Below are 25213 nucleotides of genomic sequence, written 5' to 3'. Positions count from 1 at the left end.
AGCAAAATCAAGCCCAGATTTAATGAGTCAGATATTTGGAACAATTTCTCAGTACATCATGTCAGTCATAAAGTGTTCTAGTAACCACAAAGAAAAAAAAAAAAACACACAACAGGAAGTGGATTTCCTTCATAATTTAAAGAAAACAATTATAAGTTATAGAACTATATCAGTGTGCATCATCAGCAATAATCAATCTTCAATGCTGTTAATGTTCAGAGGTCAGATGGACAATCTAACGACTCCTCATTACAGACTCTTAGAACAGAATTTACTTGGATAGAAAACAAATCGAATACATACATACATGTTGGTTGGTATTGCAACTAGATATCTAGGATATGATATAAACCCTTAGTCATAAAAAGGTTTTTTTTTTTTTTTAAACGGCTTCACTCCTGATGTTCCTATGGTTACATTCAGACCGCTGTGACACCTCACTGTTAGCCGCGGCTACATGCTAGCTGCTGGGTCTCAAAGCTACTAGCACAGAGTGACAATCATGCTGCATTCAGGTCTGATGGGAATTGTTAAAACTGATTCGTTTGTAAAAAATGCAACAGCTGAAAATACACTGAAGTCATCAATGTGTCCTGATGTGTGCAGTGCACTTTCATTTCTCCAGACGCGATTGTAGTGTTGCCCTAAAGATGTAACAGACTTCCACTATTTCAAACATCCTGCACTGACAAATGTAATTCATCATCTAAAATTACACGTACAGTATATGTGGCCTATTACTTCACCACACTGCTAATTATAGAGTCAAATAATAGTTTCTCTTTTTTCCATGCTGTTAGGGAAGGCTAAATGACACTTGGATGTCGACTTTTTCGATGCATACTAATCTTTTCTCATTCATCTCTGGAAGAACGAAACTACAGCGGCAGCGGTGTTTCACAGTCATTATAAATCTACACGTCTAATTTAAATTGATGGATAATGCTATTATATCACGGGAGCAATAGCTATGTCGTGGGCTGTTTCTCAGGTGTTTTTGAAAAACAATGGAAGCCTATGACTTCAGGAACTAAAGCTGAAGCTGTGTTAATTATGTGTGCATTGTGCAAAAAGTGAATTATAGCAGTATTACGTTTTTAAACACAAGAACTTCATGAACCTAATACAATTTGCTGCAGTCGGCCACAGACAATTCAAGAGCCAACATTGTAGAATGACTTGATGGAAATCCTTCATTTTTTCCACTTTCACAACATTCTCTTTCTCTACTCTTGGCTTTAGCCATTTCTTTGATAATGTTGCCCAAATTAAAGCCGAGTCTATCACAAAACACTCACTTCCCATATGCTATTTGACATCCTCATAAAGCAGCGTAACATAGAAGCTGCTGTGCTCTATTTGCTGCACAAGAAGCATTTCACCTCCAAAGCACTGAGATTATACATTTCCCTAACGTCATGTGTGTCAGAAACAGTTTTAATACATTCAGTTTCAATCATAATCTGGACAAAATTGCAGAAAATATAAAGTGGCTGGTTCTAAAACTGAAAAAAAAAACTACTTTGCTTTTTTTTAACCTGTGTTGCCTTTCAGATTCATTCTAAAACAATCCATTTAAATGTATGCAGTGTTTAGGATCAACTGTACATGTATCGACAATGGTCTTATACTTGGAATTTTCTCTTTGGTACAGAACAAATTCACAAGTGGCCCAAAACCCATCACACCAGCCATGTACTTTCTCCACTGGGAAAAAAACACTTGCTTGATGTAAGAATTATATTATATATAATGCCTAATCTGTATGAATTTGGAGTTTAAATATGAGAGCGAAATCAACTCAAATAATTGTAGGCCTACAACTAAACCAAAAGAAATGCTACATTACTGTAATAGTCTGTCCATTATATGTTCATCATCATTTCTTGCCAATTTACTGAGAGGTAGTTTTTTTTATCGACATATTTCGGACTGCAGAACTTAAAGCTCTGCGCTTTGCAATTCTTCTTTTTTACTCTTTGTTAACATTTTGTGAATGAAACTGCACACAAACAAACAGAGTGGAACAGGTAGCCCTATTTAGCAGTTTTAGCAGTGTTGATTATGCATATATATATATATATATATATATATATATATATATATATATATATATATATGTTGTCTTGTTCATGTTACTTATAAAATGGAGAGCAAAAAACATCTAGTATGAGCCACAGAGAACCAGATCTAGTTAAATCTTGACACTTGGACATTCTGGACAACGTATCAAGTCAACTGATTAGCAGAATAGCTCCCATGTACCTTTGTCATTAGTTGCTGGTAAATGTAACTAGTGATATTTGTGAGTGGTCTTGTGTTCGCCTTGTAAAAACGACCCCAGTGTTTGTCCCACTGGTGAACGTGAAGCAGCTGTCCTATAGGAAATCAGCAGGTCTGTCCCGGCATCTGTGACAGGCTGAGGGCAGTGCTTCGCCTCCTCCCTCCACCAATCAGTAGTCATCATCTGTCAGTGCAGTTATCAGAACTTGTCTTACATAGGCTGCTTCTTATGCCGCTTATTTGATAGCTCCTCGCTCTTTGGCTGAACCGGACGTTGTTCTGTCCCTCCTTCGTGAAGGCCGTGTCAAAACCCTTATTTCCACCAAAGGGAGCGAGCATCGAGGAGGGGTTGCCATGGAGCATAAGGCGAGGACACACGAGAGCAACCTTCCGGAAGCCGTGCAGCTGAAGGAGTTGCTAACTCCACCCAAACGGCTAACAAATTCATGTGATGCATCAGAGTAAAGGACGTCTCATCCCTCTGAAACACCTTTACCAGTGTCCTCTCTCCTCCATGATTTCCTCACGTCTCTCCTGTGCCTCCTCGGTGGGGGGGGGGGGGGGGGGGGGGGGGACAAAGATGCGAGGAAGGGAGGCAAGTGGAGGAGTCAAGGAGGCAATTTAAGCAACATGAGAAGCAGCCATGGTTCCACTTTAGAACCTCCTTCTTTGCACTGACTTTGGTAATAAAGACATTTCAGATGTGTCACACCTTTGATTAAAATCTATGAACATTACTAATATTAGGTAGCACAGTCTTTCTCACAGTGCAGTGGACTGTATTTGTTTGTCGAACCCTTCTAGTAAGATTTATTGGTTGTCATGAAAATTGTAAAAAATAAATCTCCATAATGTTTCATACTTTCCAGACATGTATAGGAACCCAATTACCTGTTCCTATTCTTCAGTGCAGTATGAGGATTTGGACTGGTCAGCTGGTAGGTGGAGCTACGCAGCCACGTGGCCAATCAGGTATATGTTGTCATAGAGGTGGCCTACAAAGTCGTCTGAGACATTATGCGCTGCTCGGCGAGTGTTCCTGATAAACTCCCTCTTGGACATTTTGTTTTTGACGTGGGGGCTGGTCAGGTCGATGGACAGCAGGATCAGACTGTAGCACAGCACATACACCGCATCTGCAGAGAGACGATAGCAGGCCGTGATCAGCTTTCACACAGAGCTCAGCTGTGCACGGCACTAAAGAGAAAAAGGTTATTAGAGTTCAAACTGAGAAGTCAAAGCCCCACTAGAGTCCCGTATAGGCTGAAGTTTCTCTGGTAACAGAGAGACAACCCTGTCATTGATATCCAGCATGCTTCACACAGTCAGGACTTGCTTAAATTTGACCTCAGCTTCACACTACAGAACAATGCATGGTACATCAAATTCAACCCCTTAAAGGTCCAATATGTAGTATATTTACTGTAGTAAATCCAAAAATTTCCCCAGTGCGTAATCAGATATTAAGGAAACATGCGAAGTTGAAAGACTATTTTTTCTGACAATGCTAATGCCAGTATTTTCTCCTTTTGTAATTTCCATTCCGTGATGGAATGTCTGTTTGTGTTTTGACCTGTCTGTTGTTAACAACTGCCCAGTTGGACAGCCAGGCTGGGTTGCCAGATATAGTACCTGTAAACATGTAAACCCACCGCGCTGCAGCTGTAAGTTAGTTAGTTAGTACAGCCATGAAAGCAGCAAACAAACGAATGGGATCAACGGAGATAATTTCTACCCGACCTGAAAAACCTACATGTTTCTAACAGTTGCGTGACCAGAGACGTGACAAACCCCGGGTAAATATTGGAGATGGTTTTTAAAGATGTTGGAGACAGCTTAGAGAACCAAAAGGACGCAGAGTTGGTTAGTTTCCTCCTGAACAGCTTCAGGTTAATTTATCACGGCTACACGGGACTGGCATTTTATGTCATTTCAACAGTTGTGTACTCACATTGAATTATATAGTTAGAGTACCTAAGTTGGTTACTCGCAAAAACAATTAAGACCCAGCCAGTAAAGTGATCCCGACTGGTCCTGGCTAACGGCGCCATGCTAACCCTGCTAACTGCTAACATTACCGGAGGACCAGGCAAGCGGGGCACGGCTGTTTACCACGTGTAGCCTGTTCAGCGGCCGTAGCTGACAACGGTGAGTTATTTGAAGCCAAGAGAGGGGGGGCTGTAAATCAGGAAGAGAGGACCGTGAGTTTGCAGTGTGTTTAGTGATTGTTGCTGTAATAATAATAACATATAATTTATGAATCCTGCAAGGGGAAGTTACAATGTTTTCACTCTGTTATTACACACAAGCCTGAATATTACACACATGCTCAGTAGCTATACATGCACTAAATGGAGAGATGTCAGAGTGGGGGGGCTGACCATGGAAAGGCACCCCGAGCAGTTGGGGGTTCAGTGCCTTGCTCAAGAGCACCTTGGCAGTGCCCAGGAGGTGACCTGGCACCACTCCAGCTACCAGTCCACCACTATACTTTGGTCTGTATGGGGACTTGAACCAGCGACCCTCCTGTTCCCAACCTAACCCTCTACAGACTGAGTTACTGCCACCCCCAATAAATCCACTGAACTAAAGCCATCTGACTCTCCGGTATTTTGAATTTGTACTGCAGTAACTATTTTAAATACTAGCTGTCAGTATTACATATTTCACCTTTAACCCTCCGAGGACAAAAGATGCACTGGCGAGTCCAAACAATGTTTGACAACATTCCTACTTAAAAAGCAATGTTACAAATTTAAAATTTATTTTATTTACTATTTTCTTTATATATTACCCTACTTCTATGAACCCAAGACTTTGGTGAACTCATTTCAACCACCAAAAATTGAGTGTAGGTCTGTTATCACAAGAGATTTGAGAAATATTTCCGCTTTAGACCACATTATGTCTTTATCCATTGCTTTGGAATAATTTTGGGCCTCACTATACAGAAAGCCGAGTTTTTTCTGGACATTTTGATATGAAACACATGAGTAGTTATATGCAAACACTAATGAGAAGATATCTAAAAATGCCCGTAGACCTTAGAGGGTTAAACCAAAATATGAATGCGGGAGGAACCACCATAAAGGCAGAGAAAAGGTCTGTACATAAGACTTGTTATTTTGAATTATATCTAAACAGGATGAATGAGACATATAAATGTACTGTATACTGTGCTACTAATAAACTCTAAGCTGATCTCCACTGCTGTGCCCAATACTTTCCAAAGGGGATGGAAGGGGCAGAATAGCAGTGAAATAAAAGGGCTGATTTCAGAAAGGCAGCCACCCATCCATCTCCAGCCTTGGGCTCAAAACCATTACACTAATCCGTCTAATCATACGAGAAGCTCCAAGGAGTTTACAGTAACAGAGTCAGGGATTGGTTTCTGTATGCTCTGCTGACATTAATAAAACCCTTAGTTGCCTAATGCACGGCCTATTGAAACTACTGAAGCCGGGGATTACTTGAAAATAAAACCTTGATGGTTTCCCCCTCATTTTGTGGTTGGGCCAATGGGTCAGAAGTGTAGCAGCTTCAAAATCTGTCAAAGTTCTTCTGTCTGTGTTTTTGGCGTTCAAGCTGCAGTGCTGATGTCTGGTTCACGTTTAATGCCTCTGCCTTGAAATGTACTGAATGTATTTCTGCTCTACAGAGGATAACGCCTCTTTCATTTGGGACAGTCCATCAGCTTTCCTCTAGCGCCACCTTAAGGTCATATTGTCACTGTACACAACTGTGAGTCCAATCGGTGTGCAAATGAATTATTTTAGTTTACCACAGATGTATCGTGTTTGTGTATATGTTGGCTGATAAGTAACAAGACACTGCAGGATAGAAAAGCCCAAAATATGTTCAATGTAACATAGGAATAGTGTCACCAGTAAGGGATAACACATTTCTTTTAAACCTGGCCACCAAACAAATTTATTTTTCAACTGTAAAATGTCTGCCTTGGCAAATATCTTGGTCACAAATCCTGTACCTTATCAACAATGTTTTTACATTCATATTTTTTGTTGTTGATAGAATACATTTCCAATATATTGTTAAATGTTAAATATTGGTACCAGTTGGGCTTGTTGTAAAACATTGAACAATTGTACTGGCACAAAATGTACTGTGTACATTTAGGCCCCCAGAAGATGTATTATCTTGACTGTGAAAGTACACAATATCTTTCAGAATCTGATGGAAAGATTACAATGAAACGTACTAAGCATACGACCTATATCAAAAACCATTTTGGTTATTACATGACATTTCCTCTGGTGCTACTCTTTGGTCACCTTATCACAACTTCAATCTTCTGCTAGTCTTGCACCTAAAGTCCTATATTATATACCAGGGGTCTTCTACATTTTTTAAGCCACGGACCCCTTAACTGAAAAAGAGACGAAGCATATCCTACATATATTGTATAAAATAAAGTTGCATAATAACTTGGGCCTACAATAACATGCAGGGCGGCCTAAATCCGTTATACATACCTTTTTAGTGCATAGAATACTAAGCTATAAAACAATAATTGTTGTTTTAGATGAGTACCTTACCTATAGGCCAGTAAGCCCATCATAAGTGGGGATTTCTATTTGCAAATAATATGTTGTTTGTTAATACATTTTAATTTTTGAAAAAAACTTTCAAAAATAAACAATAATTTGTTACCATTTTACACCAGTCTTAGTGTCCCTTTATAGGCTTTGTGTAGGTGTCACATCACATTTCTTCCTCTGGAATATTCTCCCTTCGGACATCCGACAGTCTAACTTACAACTCTTCTTTTCTCTTTACCCTTGTATGTCCTCGGGTCGAATTTGACACATTTTCAATGATCAAAAATATTGGACGTCGAACTAAGAGCCGAAAATGTCGGAAAAAACAGACTAGGCGTTGGGAAAAGTGACAAAAACAACAATAAATCCAAGAAGAAAACGTTGAGAATGGACAACAAAAGTTTTTTCACAGTCAACAAGAAGACAACACAAAGGTTAACTTTATATGATATATACATTATAATATTTGCTTAATGTTTGATTACATCCGGCCTGTATACTTGTTATGAATGTCCTGGTGGATCTTCTTAGTCTCACTGAATCTATTAGACCTATCACTTAAAAAAGGGCTGTAGACAAGTCCACCTTTGTCGAGTCCAAGACAAGTCCAAGACCAGGGCTAGTCGGGACCGAGTCAAGACCGACTCCAAATGAGAGACAGAAAAAAACAATCCTCTTCAAGACTCACTTCCCTGTTCATAATGTATGTGATGTGAGAAGTATCTTCTATTTTAAGATGATAATTTTGCTTTATTTTTTCAAAAAGCAAGTGCAGAGTAACATACTGTAGGATCGCATTAGGCTATATTATTTACTTAAAATGGAAATGTTCCCATTCTTGAACTTATCACTAGTCCCAAAGAATCCATGGTACAAAGTGCTCGCTGACATTGTATCTGTGGCCTAAGTGAAAAGGACTGATCCCTGATGATCGAGGTATGATGCAGCCAGGTGTGTACCAGGGGACCAATCGCAATGCCATTCTAGATGGATTTTGGATTAAACTAATACCTGTTTTCTAATCGAGCACACTTCATAAAAGGTTTTGTTTTGAAGGAGGAAGTTACTTTAGAACAAAAGCATACAGTGCTGGACAGTGCTGGACTCGGAGTCCAATGGCGGACTCAAGTCCACGTCCAAATACCAACGAGTCCGAGACAATAGAAAAGCGCCTCGAGTCCGGACTCAAGTACTACAGCCCTGACTTAAAGCCCATACATGTCCTACCTTTGTAAATAAACTGAAATCTGCCCTTTGGGTCTCTCTCTCTCTCTCTCCCTAGGTTTTCCTCCTTGTCCTTTCTATTCACTCAGGCTTCTCTGTGCTGGACCATCATCTCTGTCCTGGCTGTCGGTGCCTTATTCCAGATGTTTTGGAATCTAAATCCACTACCTCCGGGAGATTCCCCCTCATCTCCTGTCTCTCTGTCCTTCGTCTGAAGGATGTCCATGTCTCTCTCCCCCTCTCCCTCTGTGGTTTTCCCGTCTCCTCTCCCTCTCCTCCCTTCTGTGTAAATGATGCTCTTGAGTTTTCCATTAGTGTGTTTTTGCAGTCGGCCTGGATCATATTTCATATATATGTTGAAATGGATTTACATAACTGTATTTTATTTTACATTTTAATTATTTCAATTTGTCCATCAAATATCTACCCTAATTGCAAAATGTGAAAGCTTTTAACATGACTGTATTTCACGTTACATCTCAATTTTTCTATAACATTATTATTTTCATAATGGTAGTTCCTTATTCTGTTAGTATATCTCTTTGTTGTTGTTTTGTATTACCTTTTTGTTTGTGTAATTGACTCACATGAGGGTCACCCCCAAATGATCTAACAAGTACAAATAAAGGAGGAATGAATGAATGAATAAATGAATGTTTAAAATCAGTCTTTGATTTTGTCATCCTGATATTTCATTTTGTAATTTTACTCTGTTGGTCTATTCTGTACGCACATCTGTTGCACGTCTGTCTGTCCAGGGAGAGGGATCGCTCTTCTTGAGGATTCTTTCCTATTTTTGCATGTTGAAGGCTTATTGTGAAGTTTTTCTATTCTCTAAATCGAGAGTCTAAGGACAGAAGATGTCATTTGCTGTACAGATTTTAAATTTAATTCTGCAAATCTAATTTGTGATGTTGAGCTTTTGGAGTTTAACTGGCTTGGCTTGACTTGACTAAACTTAAATGATGAAATGAGTTACAATCACAACAAAGGATCCTTAGTTTTTGCACAGATTGTTTTAGTCGGGACCGATGACTTTATAGCTGCATAAATTTAGTGTAAAGATAACACCATTTTTCACAAGTCTGCCTACAACTACAGTGTACAAATTTAATTAATACCAATAAGCCTAGAACCAGAACTACAAAAAGCTTTGTTGAACATATAGTATGTGTTGTGTACTATGTGTGTATGTATGTATGTGTGTGTGTGTGTGTGTGTGTAAGTACTAACCAGGACTGAGGCCCAGGTCTCTCACAAGGCCAGGGTTACAGGTACAAAACCTGTGGCTGAACTTGGTGATGAGGGTTTCCAGATACTCTCCTCTCTCCTCTGGTGCATGGATGTGTCTGAAGAAGTCCCGCAGAGCGTTGGGTAGAAACTGGTTACTGAAGTTATGGAGGGTCACCAGCTCGTCCAGGACATCCCGCCTGCACACACATACATAAATACAGACTAAATGGCATGACAGAAGCAACCCTTTTTTTATTTGTACTACTGAATTACTGCATGGATGTAGACCTTCCTAAAGGAACACGCCGACTTATTGAGACTTTAGCTTATTCACAAGTCCATACAAACACTTTTCATCTCCGTGGATGTCGTAACTCTGTCTGACGCACCCACCATTAGCCTTGCTCAGCACAGATCCTGGAGGTAACCAGCTCAATCTAGCCTACTGCTCCCAATGAGTGACAAAATGTGACAACATGTTTCTATTTACACGTTGTGATTTGTATAGTCACAGCGTGTACAAACAACAAGGTCACATGAGACATAGCCATCTTCTAACCATATATTAACTGGGAACTATATTCTCCACAGAAGGCGAAGCGCTGCTAGTTCTGCTACTTGGGCGGAGTGGTTTGCTCGCAGTACCTGAGAATCCCTGTGGTGAGGAGCAGAGAGTAACAACGGTGCTTTTGAGGTGTTGCGCTAATCACTCCGCCCAAGTAGCAGTTCTTCACCTTCTGAGAACAGTTCCCAGTATTTCTCTGGTTAGAAGAAGACTGTGTCTCATGTGAACTTGTTATTTATACACAACAAATCACAACATGTAAATAGGAACATGTTGGCGTTATTTTGTCACTTATTGGGAGCAGTAGGCTAGATGGAGCTACCGCCAGGATCTGTGCTAAGCTAGGCTAGCGGTGGGTGCGACAGACAGAGTTACGACACGCACAGAGATGAGAAGCGTACAGTATGTATGAACTTATCTAACTCTGGGGGATACAGTGAATGAGCTAAAGTCCTAATAAGTCTGTACGTTACTTTGAGGCAATACTGAAGTATCACATGAGCTGTTGTCACAGAAGTACCACATGTAAAAATGTAAACGTTTCATTATCACAAACTGTTATGAAAGTCAAGTGGTGAGTTTGTGGGTATTCTGTATTTCTGTGTTACCTTTCATCCAGGTAAACCCTCAGCATCTTCCAGTTGAGCCGTCTAGTGTAGAAGATGAATTTAGCCAGCTCTGTCGGATGATCCACTAGTATACCTTTAAACATGAAATACCTGATACCCTACACACACACACACACAGAGACACACACACACACACACATAGAATCATATCTTATGAGTGTAAATGTAGGTCTAACAGTTTCATAATCCATCCAGACATACGCACAAACTGTGATGTGTAAATACATCAGAAGTTTAGAATAATGACATCATCAAATAAATAATTTTGTCACAACATTTTGCCAGACACCAACATGTGCACACACACACGCTTGCGCACACACAGTGAGGTAGTGTGTGTTTACCTCCTGTGAGTTAGAATTGAATGTCAGGCTGCCTTCATCTAGTTGGAGGTATAGTCTTCTGTATGAGAAACCAGCAGGTAGTCTTCTGTTGTAGATGGAGCAGTGTCCCCATGTGGACTTACACAGCCTGATGGATACACACAGGGGTTATAGAAGTAAATCAAAAGAACACAATACTGCACACATGTGGAGAAAAAACAGGCTTGTCTGGCAAGTTGACAGAAACAATACCTTGAATATTCTGTCTCCTATAAGTCTACTGCCATCATTTATTTTGTATACAGTACAGCAGATCAAATACAACTGTTCAGAATAATTTATGAGCCTGCATCAAATCCCCAACTCATTAGTTTAATCACCACAAAAACATGACAGGAAGTAGAGTTGAACCGTGTCCTTACCCTTGCCATAGATATTCGTCATTTCCCAGGTCCTGCCACACACAGCCCGCCAAGCACAGATCAGTAGCATTCAGGTACGAAAGTATGGTGATGCCTAATTCGGGTGGCAGCATCTCCAAATCTATAAAACCGTGCTGTTCCCTACCTACAGTTACCAAGAAAAAGGAGAAAGGCAGAATTATGCAACAAGTAGATCCAAGCAGGCGATCTGATTGGTCAACTAGACATTTAGAATGTGCTGAAATCAGCATGAGAGCACACCCAGAGCTGTTAAAGCACCCCGTTATCATCACTTAAAACATGACTCCACTACATCAATGTCAACATTCCAGAGTTAAAGCAAAAAATAGATCTAGATTTGTTTTTTTATTAAGGGTGTGAATCTTCACTAGTGTCACGATTGGATTATGATTGTCCCGTCAACTGTTGGAATCGATTAAATATGACGACGCATCACGATGTTTCACATCCTCAATATTATTGAATATTGCTACACATGGTTTTCATCAGCGAATTCAGATTTTGAACTCCCCTTTTATTGTATCTGCTCTAAAAAAAGATACTTCCTGAATGTAACAGGATCCTTTCACTGCAGATCCAAAAGAAAATTTGACCAACTGTAAAATCCAACATGTAACAGCATTAGGCAATAATCAATTATGGTCTGCCACTGCACAGATGCAATGAGATGTTTAGTTGCGTTTCTCCAAAAGTTGAGTCAGCCTCAACTGTTTGCAGCAGGCCCGATGCGTTTTTTTGCGTGTCCTCCGCAGCACTACCCCCCCTGAAAATAAATGAAAACCTACGTTCTGTTTGAATGCCCGCTAAAGGTTTTTCAAGCCTAATCCTAATGTACTAACTGGTGTGGAAGCACCACACTCACAACAATGAATTCAAATGAAGGCTGCAAAAATGCATGAATCATGTTTGTCATCTATCTCTGTTGAAATGTATCATCCTATGCGTAACACATAGTCACGTTATTTGTGGCTCAGTGGTTAGCCCTTCTGTCTCACAGCAAGATTGCAGTGCAGAGTTTCATCCCCGCTCTAAGCAGGGCATTTCTGTTTGGATAGTTGGATAGTTTGAATGTGTTCCCCGTGTTTGTGTGGGTTTCCACCGTGGAAAACCGTGGGGGTTCGGTTTCAAACCACCATAAATGCATGCATGATAGATAACTAAAAAGGACTACAGCTAAAAATTAGCCGTCTGGCAAACACTGGCGCATTTACAGAAATGTTGATTTATGTGAATTGTCCAAATAAAGAAAGAAATCAATTGAAGTGATGTTTTGTCTGAAAGCAGCAAACCAATCCCTGTTTTTTCTAACTGAGCTGACTGTATGCACACGCCATCATGAATAATGGAAAGCAGATGGGCAACCAAAGGACTCAGAACAACCCCAAAACAAATGTAGAGAGTTAGTAGTAGCTATGTGCTGTGTGTGTGTGTGTGTGTGTGTGTGTGTGTGTGTGTTCATACCTCCCATGCGTGTTCTCAGCAGATGGTAGATGTCAGGGCCATGACACTGCTGAGGAACTCTTCTATGGGGACCACCATCTCTCCCTATGGACAAACAAACATTCATTCATTAATTGCTTCCTACTATTTAGCATGACAGGAAAGTGGGAGACTATCCCAGCATGCATTGTAGTTTCAGATTGACCAGACACAATGAGTTATTGAAAAGTATTTTACTGATGGACTGAGGGTCTTCTCATAAAGCTGGGCTTTTTGCAGCAAAAAAGCGTTATTATTTTTAAATTGGTGCTACAAGACCAAAGAAAACAGAGAAAAGAAGTGGTTGTATTCCCTTTCCCTTAAAACATAGAAAACCTACAACTACCAGAATGCACTGCGCCGCACCGGACCAATGACAATCCCACTTGTGGGTGACATAATGTGAGCACTGTCTTGTTTTACCATTTTATCTGAGTTAGGTCTGCGTTTGAGAGAGAGAGAGAGAGAGAGAGAGGGAGAGAGAGAGAGAGAGAGAGAGAGAGAGTGAGAGAGAGAGAAAAGAGAGCTCCGCACGGTGCCGCAGCAAAATCGCTTTGGGAAGGAACTAGTTTTGGTGGAACATGTCTACATCCAAAAGTAGTTTCAGTCGTGCAACAGAAAACCGATTGGACAGATAGTCTAGCTAGCTGTCTGGATTTACCCTGCAGAGATCTGAGGACCAGGTAACCATAGTCCTCAGATTGGATAGTCTAGCTAGCTGTCTGGATTTACCCTGCAGAGATCTGAGGACCAGGTAACCATAGTCCTCAGAAATCCACCAAAGATAGAGGAAGGGGACAAACATCAGTTGAAAAGACACGCATCTGGCAACATTTCCTGCAGCACCGGAGCAATCCTGGAAGTGAAGCTAGACTATCGGCAAAGTGACCCTTTAATAAATACATAAATTACAAAGACTTATGTATCATATTCTTTGGCTCTTATTTATTATTACAGTTTTGCTTAAGTTATTTTCATGGTTTCTCATTCTTCATGTACAGTACTTATTTATAGAATTTGTGCTAAATTGTGAAAACCTGAAAACTCATCATACTGTAAATGTATGGAATGAGGTGCTCATGAAGTTTCAGCTAAATGGAGTTAGTGATGAAGGTCAAACCTTCATTTTGCTTTATTTGCATTTTTGCCCCTCTCCGGGAACCATCACCTTATCGTGGTGGAGAGGTTTGTGTGTCCCTATGAACCTGAGGGCTGTGTTGTCTGGAGCTTTGTGCTCCTGGTAGGGTCTCCCATGGCAAAGAGGTCTCAGGGGAGGGACCAGACAAAGAATGGTTCAAAGACTTCAATGGTTAATCAAGGAAGGGATAGAGAGACCCCGCCCGGAGGAAGCCCGGGGCCCCCGTATGGAGCCAGGCCCAGACGGTGGGCTCGTGAGCGAGCGTCTGGTGGCCGGGTTTGCCACGGAACCCGGTCGGGCATAGCCCGAACAAGTAACGTGGCACCTCTCCCTCCAGCCCATGGGCCCACCACCTGTGGGAGGATCCAAAGGGGTCGGGGTGCGCTGCTATATGGGTGGCAGCGAAGGTCAGGGGCTTCGACGGACCAGAACCGGGCAGCAGAGGCTGGCTCTGGGGACGTGGAATGTCACCTCTGTGGGGGAAGGAGCCGGAACTTGTGCGGGAGGTGGAGCGCTACCGGTTAGATCTGGTGGGGCTTACCTCTACGCACAGTCTCGGTTCTGGAACGTTCTCCTGGATAGGGGTTGGACTCTGTCCTACTCCGGAGTTGCTCATGGTGTGAGGCGCCGGGCGGGGTGTGGGGATAATCACAAGCCCCGGCTGAGCGCCGCTGCGTTGGAGTTTACCCGGTGGACGAGAGGGTCGCCTCCCTACGCCTGCGGGTGATGGGGGGGAAAACTCTGACTGGTGTTTGTGCATATGCACCAAACAAGAGTTCGGAGTATTCGGCCTTCTTGGAGACCTTGAATGGAGTCCTGTATGGGGCTCCAGTAGGGGACTCCATAGTTCTGTGGGGGACTTCAATGCACACGTGGGCAATGATGGAGATACTTGGAGAGGCGTGATTGGGAGGAACGGCCTCCCTGATCTAAACCAGAGTGGTTGTCTGTTGTTGGACTTCTGTGCTAGTCTGGATTGTCCATCACAAAACCCTGTTCGAACATAGGGATGCTCATAAGTGTACGTGGTACCAGAGCACCCTAGCCAAAGGTCAATGATCGATTTTATAATCGTTTCATCTGATCTGAGGCCGTATGTTTTGGACACTCGGGTGAAGAGGGGCAGAGCTGTCAATGATCACCATCTGGTGGTGAGTTGGGTCAGGGGGTGGGGGAAGACTCTGGACAGACCTGGTAAGCCCAAACGGGTAGTGGGGGTAAATGGGAACGTCTGGAGGAGGCCCCTGTCCGACGGACTTTCAACTCACACCTCCGGCGGAGCTTTCGTGCATCCTGGGAGGCTGGGGGGCATTGAACCTGAGTGGACAATGTTCAAGCTTCCATTGCTAAAGCTGCGGCGGCGAGCTGTGGTCTTAGGGTTTTAGGTGCCTCAAGGGGCGGTAACCACGAACACCCTGGTGGCCACCGGTGGTCAGGGAAGCCGTCCGACTGAAGAAGGAGTCTTTCCGGGATATGTTGTCTCGGAGGACTCCGGAGGCAGTTGCAGGGTACCGACGGGCCCGAAGGGCTGCAGCCTCTGCTGTGACAGAGGCAAAGCAGCGGGTGTGGGAGAAGTTCGGAGAAGATATGGAGAAGGACTTTCGGTCGGCACCAAGGTGCTTCTGGAAAACCGTTCGCCACCTCAGGAGGGGGAAGCGAGGAATCATCCAAAGCTGTATACAGTAAGGGTGGGACCTTGTTGACCTCAACTGAGGAGGTAATAGGGCGGTGGAAGGAGCACTTTGAGGAACTCCTAAATCAGCTGACACGCTCTTTGGGTGGAAGGCAGAGCTGGAGGATGATGGGGGATTGCCGTCAATTCCCTGGTGGAAGTCGCTGAGGTAGTCAAACAACTCCACAGCGGCAAAGCCCCAGGATTGATGAGATCCGTCCAGAAATGCTGAAAGCTCTGGGTGTGGAGGGGCTGTCTTGGTTGACACGCCTCTTCAACATTGCGTGGAAGTCTGGGACGGGTGCCTAAGGAGTGGCAGACCGGGGTGGTGGTTCCCCTCTTCAAAAAGGGGGGCCAGAGGGTGTGTGCCAATTACAGGGGTATCACACTTCTCAGTCCCTGGTAAAGTCTACTCCAAGGTGCTGGAAAGGAGGGTTCGGCCGATAGTCGAACCTCGGATTGAAGAGGAACAATGCGGATTCCGTCCTGGTCGTGGAACAACGGATCAGATCTTTACTCTCGCAAGGATCTTGGAGGGTGCTGGGAGTATGCCCAACCAGTCTACATGTGTTTTGTGGATCTGGAGAAGGCGTATGACCGGGTCCCCCGGGAGAAATTGTGGAGGTGCTGCGGGAATATGGGGTGAGGGGGTCCCTTCTTAGGGCCATCCAATCTCTGTATGACCAAAGCGAGAGCTGTGTCCGGGTTCTCGGCAGTAAGTCGGACTCGTTCAGGTGAGGGTTGGCCTCCGCCAGGGCTGCGCTTGTCACCAATCCTGTTTGTAATATTATGGACAGGATATCGAGGCGTAGTCGGGCGGGGAGGGGTTGCAGTCGGTGGGGGCGGGATCTCATCGCTGCTTTTTGCGGATGATGTGGTCCTGATGGCATCACGGTCTGTGACCTTCAGCACTCACTGGATCGGTTCGCAGCCGAGTGTGAAGCGGCTGGGATGAGGATCAGCACCTCTAAATCTGAGGCCATGGTTCTCAGCAGGAAACCGATGGAGTGCTTTCTTCGGGTGGGGAGTGAGTCCTTACCCCAAGTGAAGGAGTTTAAGTACCTTGGGGTCTTGTTCGCGAGTGAGGGGACTATGGAGCGTGAGATTGGGTGGAGAATCGGAGCAGCTGGTGCGTATACATTCCGTTATCGCACCGTTGTGACGAAAAGAGAGCTGAGCAGAAGGCAAAGCTCTCGATCTACCGGGCAATTTTCGTTCCTACCCTCACCTATGGTCATGAAGGCTGGGTCATGACCGAAAAAGAACGAGATCCAGGGTACAAGCGGCCGAAATGGGTTTCCTCAGGAGGGTGGCTGGCGTCTCCTTAGAGATAGGGTGAGAAGCTTAGTCATCCGAGAGGAGCTCGGAGTAGAGCCGCTGCCTTCGCGTCGAAAGGAGCAGTGAGGTGGTTCGGGCATCTGGTAGGATGCCTCCTGGGCGCTCCCTAGGGAGGTGTTCCAGGCACGTCCAGCTGGGAGGAGGCCTCGGGGAAGACCCAGGACTAGGTGGAGAGATTATATCTCCAACCTGGCCTGGGAACGCCTCGGGATCCCCCAGGCGGAGCTGGTGATGTGGCTCGGGAAAGGGAAGTTTGGGGTCCCCTACTGGAGCTGCTGCACCCCCGCGACCCGATACCGGATAGCGGATGGAATGATGGATGAGAGGATGCATTTTTGCCAACATGGAACATTGTGGCTTCCTCGGGGTCACTCGGGATTACATTTAAAGACTTATGAGAAAAGCTTGGACGTTCAAATTCTAGGAGAAGAGCAACAAGGAGGAGACACATGGCTGGAGCTAAACAACTAGAAGACAAACTGAAACACAGGAGCAAGAATGACAGTCAGGTGGGGTCAAATTTATAGATAAACTAAGTAGTGTACTTAAGTACAAATTTAAAGTACTTGTACTTTACTTGAGTCTTTTCTTTTCATGCCACTTTCTACTTCTACTCTGCTGCATTTCAGAGAGAAATATTGTAGTTTTTTACTCCACTGCATTCATCTGACAGCTTTGGTTATTAGTTACTTCACACATTAAGATTTTTGCAAACAAAACACATGTGGTTTATAAAATATGTTGTTTTATTATAAATTAACCTACCCAACAATATAACAGCCTGATTAGCAGATTAAAGACTTAGTTGACTGATAGATAGAACTGTTTGGATTGTTTCCAGTTTCTAAAATGTGAGGATTTGTCTGCAGTGAGTACTTTTACATTTTCAATGCAGGACTTTTACTTATAACTGAGTATTTTCACACAAGGAACATCCTGACAGTAAGATATGTGAGAAATATCAGTCCCCCACTGACTTTTCTTGCTGAATACTTCTTAATCTCACACTTTCCCATATGCATATTTCTTGTGCTCCCTCTGTCATGAATGAATGAATGGGTGCACATGTTTTGGTGGACTGTAGAAACTGAATTGCCCTTTGGGGACAAATAAAGCTATCTCTTTTGGTATCTGTATATGGTTATTTATGTATGCACCAAAAACCAAGGCAAATTCCCTAAGTGTAACTGAATGTGGCAATAAACACTTAAAAAAAAATTCCGATTCAATCTGTGGAATTAAAAAGTCTAGTCAAACTCTGAAATAAATCCATAGTCTTCGTTTCATTCACAAAAGAGGAGCATAATGCTACTCCGACAGCTTCGATGTCGCACGGACCGCTACAGGAAATCCTTCCTACCACATGCAATAAAACTTTTAACACGTCATCACTGGGTGCTAGACCAGACTCTGAGACAGAAAAAATGTTCCGATTACCTTGGTACCTTCCTCCTCCTTGGTCAGCCAGTCGGTCTGCAAGCTCTTCCTGAAGCTGCTGCTGTTGTCTGGGAGGCAGCCTCCACAGTGCTTGACCCATCTATACGGCAGCACAGTAACACAGTCATTTAATTCATTTTTAATTTATACTCTTTATTGATCCCATATGGGGAAATTACAATTAACAACTCTGTTGTTATTACACATACACAGGCCTGAAATACACCACATGCTCAGGTCCTATACATGCACTAATGGAGAGATGTCAGAGAGAGTGGTGCAGTACTGGACCAGCACCCTGAGATGTTGAGGGGGGTTCAGTGCCTTGCTCAAGAGCACCCTGGCAGTGAACTGGCATCTCTCCAGCTACCAATCCACATTCCATACTTGGGTCCAAACGGGGACTTGGACCTGCGACCCTCCGGTTCCCAACCCACCTCCCTAACGACTGAGCTACTGCCCAAAAAAGTACATGTGAGTCACTTTAATAATGATATATTATAATACGCTGTATTAGAGTTGACCCATATGACCCATATGGTAAAAAGTGGCAGACTTTACACACTTTCTCATGGTCCATTTCTCATTATACGTCACAGGAAAAGTTCTGTTCTGGAAGCATTTGACAACTGCTCATATTTCAGTTTACTGTATGTGCATGCAGTAATGTAATCATACTTATGATGATTTATTTTTTATAATAACATTCATACATTGTGCATGAAAAAGCATTTTGATTACATAATATTGAACTAAACTGGCTGTAGTAATTCTAATCCTGTGTCCGGTCCGAAACACTGTAACTGAATATGATCACAAAAAGTTTATGACACATAGAATACACTGTACATGAATCATACTCCATGTCCACTGTACTGTATTTGTAGGCTGTCACTATAATGAAGGCTTACCACTGGTCCTAGTGTCAGGATCAATCACTGCAATGACCCAGTAACACCACGCATCCACATTTCGAGTAAATTATATATTTAATAGTGTTGAACACATGATTTAAACACCCAAATATCTGCCAAAGATATACTGTACCATATCCACCGATACAAGCAACCTGTTTATTAATAATTTGTTATATTCCAGCACCAGTGTACTTTTGCATTGCCCTATTATTGCCTTACTGCATGTAGCGGTTTGTTTACATGTGTTATGCATGTGTATGTATTTATTCACTTTTTTCTATACAAACCTATCCATCTGTCCATAGTAGTTATGTTGTTTACCTTGTTGAGGTTTGTTGTCCTTATTATATTATATATAATATATATATATATATATATATACATATACATATACATATATATATATATTTATTTTATTAAAGAGCAACATTGGCCGAGTCAAGTTCCCAGAATGAGTTCACACTTGTGAACACAACATGTACTGACCACTGGGAAGAATGTATGATAAAATGTATTATATTATTCAGACTATCCATGGAAATGCATTTGATTTATTTCATTAAAACTATCCAATAGTAAGTTAAACAATTCAACAAGGGTTTATACTAAATCTGCCCATCTATGCTTGAGAGGAATACAGTATATCTCTTGCTGTTGTCATTTCTTCTGGTCAAATGTTAGATTGTAAAGCACTGCATGTGTCATGTTGAAGCTTATGTGCTGCAGAGAAACAACTTAAAATGGGTCAGGCGAAAAAACTGACTCCTTTTTAAGTTTCAAATAATCTACATAGCAGTCCCTACAACATTTGATAGATTTCGTCAATACAACACAGCTACCATTAATTCTATGTTGTTAGGTTTACACATTAATAAATGAAAATAGTTTAAGTCTAATAATGAAGTTTATTTGCACTTATGTGATTGTGATTAATGGGATTACAATGTTGCAAATGTTACACAGCTGTTTACACATTTCTGTAGGCACATTTTTTGTTTTTATTTCACACTTGCGTTGGCAATGTAAATAATAGTCCATTTGAATTCAATTAAGAGAGAGAGAGAGACAGTATTATCCTTGATGATTTGGCAATATTGTTATTTCTGACTTTCATGCCAATAAAGCAAATGAATTGAAATTGAGAGAGAGAGAGAGAAAGAGAAAGAGAGCTGGCAGACAGCACTGAAGTGTGACTGAAAGATTTCCTTCAGGATGAATAAAGTATCTATCGAAATCAGATGACTGCGTGTGAATATATACCAACCACTGACAGTCAGTAGGAAAGTTAGCCCTTAGCATCACAGCAATAAAGGCACCTCCATCTCTCAAAGCATTGTCAGAATTCTTTGCTGACAAACTTAGTCGACTTATAAGTGTGTAGCAATGAACAAAGCAGTCTTTTTTTGAATAAAGTGCCCCGTCTTCCTTTCCCTTTCAGCCTGTCTAACGCAAGCTGTGTTGCATAAACACATTCTATTACACTGTTGTAAACATCAACGTTGGAAGTTCGAGAAAGCAAGGTAGTTTGACCTTTAGTCCCGCCCTACCTTCTATAACATTGGTCAAACTTATCACAACAGCATTCAAAATCGAACGTCATTGGTGGAATTGGCTGTTAGTCGCAATCGCTTTTAACAAATCCCCGAGTTAGCTTACCGAGCTAGTTTAAGTTGACGAATACAGCGTCGAGCTAAACAACAAAGATTTGCTGCACTATTAAAGGAATTCCGTCTTATTTATTTATAAGAGGGGTGCAGTATTTCCTAATAATTACAATACAGCGGAGTAACCATGGACTGTAAACGTTACCTGAGTTTAGTGAGTCCTCTGACAACCCGACCTGCACACAAGTACAGCTGGAAATGCGGTTTCTTTGCTATCAAACGTATCCAGTTGTCGTTTCATTTAGCCAAGCACGACTAAAAAAGAGCAGTTGCTCCTTAGGTTCAGGGGGAACCCTTCAACCGCGCGTCTATCATCGGTTTGACACCATGGATGTATTTTTGCACACTCCTCCTCCTCCTCCTCCTCCTGTCCTCTGCCCCTCCCCTGTTCTCTACCCAGTCATCCCAGAAACATGAACGGAAGGACAATTTAGAATTTCACAACGCTGAGTCAAACGCGTTCATTTTCTATGCAAATGTGCCTTGCGAATGCCAAATGACAAACTAGCTAAACTAAACGAAAAAGGCAGAGAGCAGTGTGCGTAAAGGTTAGCTACGTCAATGACGTCAACTCGTTTCAGTACGTGGGAAGACTTGCGTGTAATAGCCAATCCTGTTTCGTGCTGTTGATCACCCGGTAGAAACAAAACTATAACCGAAGAATTCTTGCTAACGACGACGAGACATCGAAACTAACGCACTTTCATTTGCATATCGAAACACAACATCGAATGTTATGCAAAAGAACTAACTTTAGGTTTGTAGTGTCGTCTAACGTTACCATTTTGTGTTACCATGACAGACGGACCAACGTTAGCCATTCTGTGACGTTAACTTCGGTTCGGTTAACGTCTCTGTCAGGTTGGCGCTTCTCTCTCTTTTCACAGATACAAATGCTGTCTTCAGGAGACGTCCAGGGTTGTCTTCGCAAACTGGAAACTCTCCTGCGGGTGATAAAGTACCCAGGATATGTCGACTACAATGGGTAACAAACAAAAGCTTCCGTTATGCTATCTGTTAGATATGTTGTTTGGTTGTCACTCCCCGATGTGAGTCGAGTGCAGGTTTGAGTCGCGCAGGCGCAGAGATGTAAACGGTTTACGACATAACACGTCATACCCGATGGGAGTCAAGTCAGAGACGTCATTAGGGGTGGGCGATACTGCAAAATTTGGTATCGATCCGATACCAGATACATATAGGGTCCGTATTGCCGATACCGATACCAATACGATACTTTTACTTAAAAAAATACTTTTGTGTAGGGGAGAGCATTTCATTATTTCTGAGGTGATGAAGGAAAATTCTTTAGGCAATATTTTTTATTAATGTATTGAAGTGCACAAAATATTAGTTATTAGGCACTGTAGAATGAATACAAACCACATTTGCAGCCTTTTTAAAAAATAAATAATAAATAAAGAAAGAAAGAATAACAAAAATTTGCTGTCTTATTCTTGAGCAATCACACTAACTAATGCACAAGACGCGATATGACATGACTAACATAATATAGCCTACTCTTACAAGCTACCTGGGTATTCTCTGCCTCTTGAAATGACTCTCCAACGAACTCTGTCTCTGTGCCGGGGGTCTGGAAGTGGATTGATTTCCCTCCTCATTTCTTCGTTTTTGTAGATCAGCATTTTCTTGTCATGTGTTTTTAAGTGTTTTGTATTGGTTTGTAGTGTTGCCACAGTATCGAATGCTTTTTTTTCGTTTGCTCAGGAAGGTGGAAGACACAAGCAAAGTATAGTGAACGTAGAGGAGAGATATCTAAATTAAAATATCAATTCAATTACATTGTATCGATCAATACCAATACCAGCGTTGGCATCGATACAATCGATATTTAGATTGATCCGCCCACCCCTAAAGTCTATATTTCTATGGTTACACGGCTCTGTACCAGCGCAGAATGCAGATGTACTTGCACAAGTTTTTAAAAGTTTACGACATAACTGTCATATTGAAATTTGTTAAATCCATTAAGTAATAAACCATCATTCCAAACAATAACAGAAGATGGGAATCATTTGAAAAACGTTTTATCAATCTTCGATTGTTTGATTGCTAACCGTTGGCTCCAACGCCATTCAGTGACAACCTTTGTTGTGTTTGATTGCTAGCTTGTAGCTAAGCTAGCAGTCATTTCAAAACGTTTTAGCTATTTATGATGATTGCTAACGTTAGCTCAAAACACCATTCAGCTGACAACCTTTGTTGTTTGGTTTCTAACTTGTAGCCAGCAGTGAACGAACTTCGTTAAGTAGGTCAATTTTTACTCTATTGACATTCCAGAAGTGTCTCGTTAGCATCTTGTTTGCTACTTGTCGCAGTGACGCATGCGCAAACTCACAGCTTCCCTCGTCGCAAAGTGACGCATGCGCGACTCAAATCTGCACTCGCCTCACATTGGCAGTGACATTGTTACAATAACTATTTACTTTCAGTGCCAGAAGCCCCTATAACACCACACGTTATTTTTGAACTAACCTAGTATACTTTAAAAAGGCAGTTTTCTAACAGTTTGGACTTGCAGTGAAAAAACCTGGACTTAACCATTTCAAGGGCATTTTGTATTCAGAGACCGATCTCGGGATGTTAGTATCTCGAACGTGACTTGTGACTTGGACCACACCTTTTTTCAAATCTTCCTTCATTTTGATCACAAGTAAACACCTGTAAAGTTTGTGACCGCATTTGCACTGACAAAAGCTGGCCAAAGAAATAAAAAAACACTCAAAGTACTCAACGGTTCCCGCCTCAGCAGGTGTCTCCAGGACCATATTTGCCATACTGACACACAGACTCAAAAAGAGTCAATACCAACATTGCTGTGGTTGGCTGGTACGCATGCTCAGATTTAGTAGCTGCAAAATGTGATTGTCACTGCCCTGCCTAAACACACTTGTGTGTGAACTTGATTTTAACACAACTGTGACAGCTATTTTAAGCAGTGTGCAGCGTGGAGGACGTACACGTCAGATTCTGTTTTCTCATTGCATTTTTCACAATCTCCCACTTTGATCTTTGTTTCCACCAGCCTTTCCAAAGGAGATCCCTCCGCTTTTCTACCAATTGTGAGCTTTACCTTCACCTCATTTTCTCCACCTTTTGCGAAGCAACTATTGGAGGATGGACTGGAGCTGACTGGCAAAACTGACCTCCGATTCACTGACACTCTTTATAAGGTGCACATACACACATTTCTGAGAGCTTTGTTTTTACAGATGTAGCATTACGAAATGCTATCAAAGTTCTTAATTCACATTAGTCCCCTCCCTCTGTGAAGCACAGTGACTACTACCCCACTAGTGTTCAGTGGACTCTTACTTTTACGCTCACAATTATTCTACTATCATGCACTGCTCTGTTCAACTGTGAGCATGTGGTTGTGGGTGTAGTGCTGCGAGATGTCTTCCACTATAAACCCATAACGGACCAAGCAGCAGTTCCTTCAGTGGGGTTTCTCTCTAAGGAAAATCTCTGTCACCTGTGACATCATTAACTGTGTCCTGCAGAAACACAATCAGCTGAAGAAGGTACAAACATTTAATGTTTTTTTTTATTTGTATGTTCTGTGTGTATTTAATGTTGATGCTATTCTGTAAGTAATCTGCACATACAGGCATGCCGAGCATTCTGCCTTTTACTTAAAGGTTACATAAGCTACATGTAAGTTAATAGGGCATTTGTCCAGCTTGTATACTTCAACAAAAGTGCTTGTTTTTTGATAGACTCGATTACTCTGTACATGTCTGTAAACCTGAGTAAAGGATTCTAAGGAAGTCCCTTCCTGTTAAACGAGATAAGATCTTTTTCAACATACAAAACATCTGCAAAATTGCGTTTGCTAAACCCACCAGACTCATGTAAAGAAACCGTAATTTTACATCGTACACCACATTCGTTCGCAGAAAACAGAAACAAAATAAAACTAATGCCGACTCCACTTCAACTGTGCTATCGCATAACTAATAGCATAATAAGATGAAGAATAGCAGTTAGTATAAAAACCTGAAAAAATAAGACGCTAAAGATTTAAAGAGATTTACCAGGATTTGCCACCCTACTCATAAACCCTAAATAAACCTTGTATTACTAAAGTCTCACTAAAGTCGAGCCAGGGCTTAGAGTGCAGGTGATTGTGCAGTTTGTCATGTTTTGATTCAGGACCCTAACAGCTTGGGATAAAATCTCAGACTGAGTTTTTATATTAGCCATATGCTCTGCATTGCTTACCTGCTTTCAGCAGCTGAAAAAGACAGGTGCCAGGGTTGGCGGTGTCTTTAAAATCTTGACAGCC

The 25213-nt window shown here is 42.1% G+C and overlaps 2 protein-coding genes across 3 annotated transcripts; one reads left to right on the top strand and one right to left on the bottom strand.

Moving 5' to 3' along the window:
* Positions 1-21512, bottom strand: LOC116674892 (F-box only protein 8). Of its 2 annotated transcripts, none has more exons than XM_032507082.1 (8): positions 21489-21512; positions 18324-18423; positions 12721-12804; positions 11239-11383; positions 10838-10964; positions 10473-10591; positions 9300-9496; positions 1-3419 (listed from the first exon to the last, which is right to left on the bottom strand). In XM_032507082.1, exons 2-8 carry the CDS (start codon positions 18421-18423, stop codon positions 3232-3234), a joined length of 960 nt encoding a protein of 319 aa, XP_032362973.1. In that variant the 5' UTR covers positions 21489-21512; the 3' UTR covers positions 1-3231. The 2 variants fall into 2 exon arrangements, with proteins under 2 accessions (XP_032362973.1, XP_032362972.1); XM_032507081.1 differs by lacking the exon at positions 21489-21512 and adding an exon at positions 21050-21169.
* Positions 21513-21788: 276 nt separating this feature from the next.
* On the top strand, positions 21789-24449 carry LOC116674893 (centrosomal protein of 44 kDa-like; the record flags this gene model as incomplete). The annotated part of the gene is given in 4 exon segments (XM_032507083.1): positions 21789-21889; positions 23951-24098; positions 24293-24346; positions 24348-24449. Coding segments are annotated over 4 exon segments (396 nt in total), but the record flags the coding sequence as incomplete, so codon positions are not given.
* Positions 24450-25213: the final 764 nt, after the last annotated feature.

Source organism: Etheostoma spectabile, unplaced genomic scaffold (genome assembly GCF_008692095.1).
Source record: "Etheostoma spectabile isolate EspeVRDwgs_2016 unplaced genomic scaffold, UIUC_Espe_1.0 scaffold00001259, whole genome shotgun sequence".
In the NCBI taxonomy this organism is placed as follows: Eukaryota; Metazoa; Chordata; class Actinopteri; order Perciformes; family Percidae; genus Etheostoma; species Etheostoma spectabile.
This window is presented reverse-complemented; position numbering and strand designations above follow the sequence as displayed.

Excerpts from the sequence above, each read along its gene's own strand:
- LOC116674892 (XM_032507082.1), bottom strand. The coding sequence starts at position 18,423 with ATGGGTCAAGCACTGTGGAGGCTGCCTCCCAGACAACAGCAGCAGCTT. Across the intron at positions 10,965-11,238 it reads GACGAATATCTATGGCAAGG|GCTGTGTAAGTCCACATGGG; the intron begins GTAAGGACACGG and ends TGTATCCATCAG. Across the intron at positions 9,497-10,472 it reads AGGGTTTACCTGGATGAAAG|GCGGGATGTCCTGGACGAGC; the intron begins GTAACACAGAAA and ends ATGTGTGTGCAG.